This window comes from Trypanosoma grayi (genome assembly GCF_000691245.1).
Source record: "Trypanosoma grayi strain ANR4 Tgr_2432_V1, whole genome shotgun sequence".
Lineage (NCBI taxonomy): Eukaryota > Euglenozoa > Kinetoplastea > Trypanosomatida > Trypanosomatidae > Trypanosoma > Trypanosoma grayi.
Window position 1 is genome coordinate 1 of NW_008828050.1, and position 698 is coordinate 698.

At 51.6% G+C, this 698-nt stretch overlaps 1 protein-coding gene across 1 annotated transcript; it reads left to right on the plus strand.

The window, feature by feature from the left end:
- Nucleotides 1–83: 83 nt before the first annotated feature.
- On the plus strand, nucleotides 84–344 carry DQ04_24321000 (hypothetical protein; the record flags this gene model as incomplete). The annotated part of the gene is made up of 1 exon (XM_009318225.1): nucleotides 84–344. One exon carries the CDS (start codon nucleotides 84–86, stop codon nucleotides 342–344), a length of 261 nt encoding a protein of 86 aa, XP_009316500.1.
- Nucleotides 345–698: the final 354 nt, after the last annotated feature.

Below are 698 nucleotides of genomic sequence, written 5' to 3' on the forward strand. Positions count from 1 at the left end.
AGCGTTGGAGTGTCCGTGTGCCGCGGAAAACTGCGTCGGTGAGTGAAAACAATTACTGCTGTGAGATTTTGCAGCGGTTGGCGATGAAGATCTCCCTTGTGATGGATCGGAAGGCTCTTGTGAATGGTGGTAGGTCGCTGGGATTCTCGACGAGCGCCAACGGTGCCCACGCTGACCAACTTTCTCGGTATTCGGCTGCTGCGAGCAAGAGCTCGAAGGCGGTGAGCTGGCTGAGTGGAGGACAGAGAGGGAAAGGCGTGCTTGGGCAGTCGTTGATGGTGGATGATCTTTCTACGAGCGCGGACGACTCGATCGTCACCATTCACGTTACGAAACACGCGTAGATGGACGTCACGGTCGTACTGCGTCATTATGTTCCTGTTTTAATTTGGTTCCGCCACCCTGAGAGTGGAGGTTGGGTGGGTTTCTGCGACAAAGATGGTATGATGTATTTTTGTATAAAGTGGCATGACAGTTAAGCTTTTATATTTGCGGGGGAATGATGGTACATGATGCTGTGCATCGTCTGTGCATTGGTTGCATATATTGCACCGTCCCGTCGCTACGTATTTTCTCATGAATTGCTTTGAACTTACTTCCTTAGACAACCTGTGGCATCGTCTGTGGTAAGTTGCTGCAGGTACAATTTCATGCACGCAGCCTGCCGGTGATGGTGCCAGAGTGTCGGATTCCCCCTC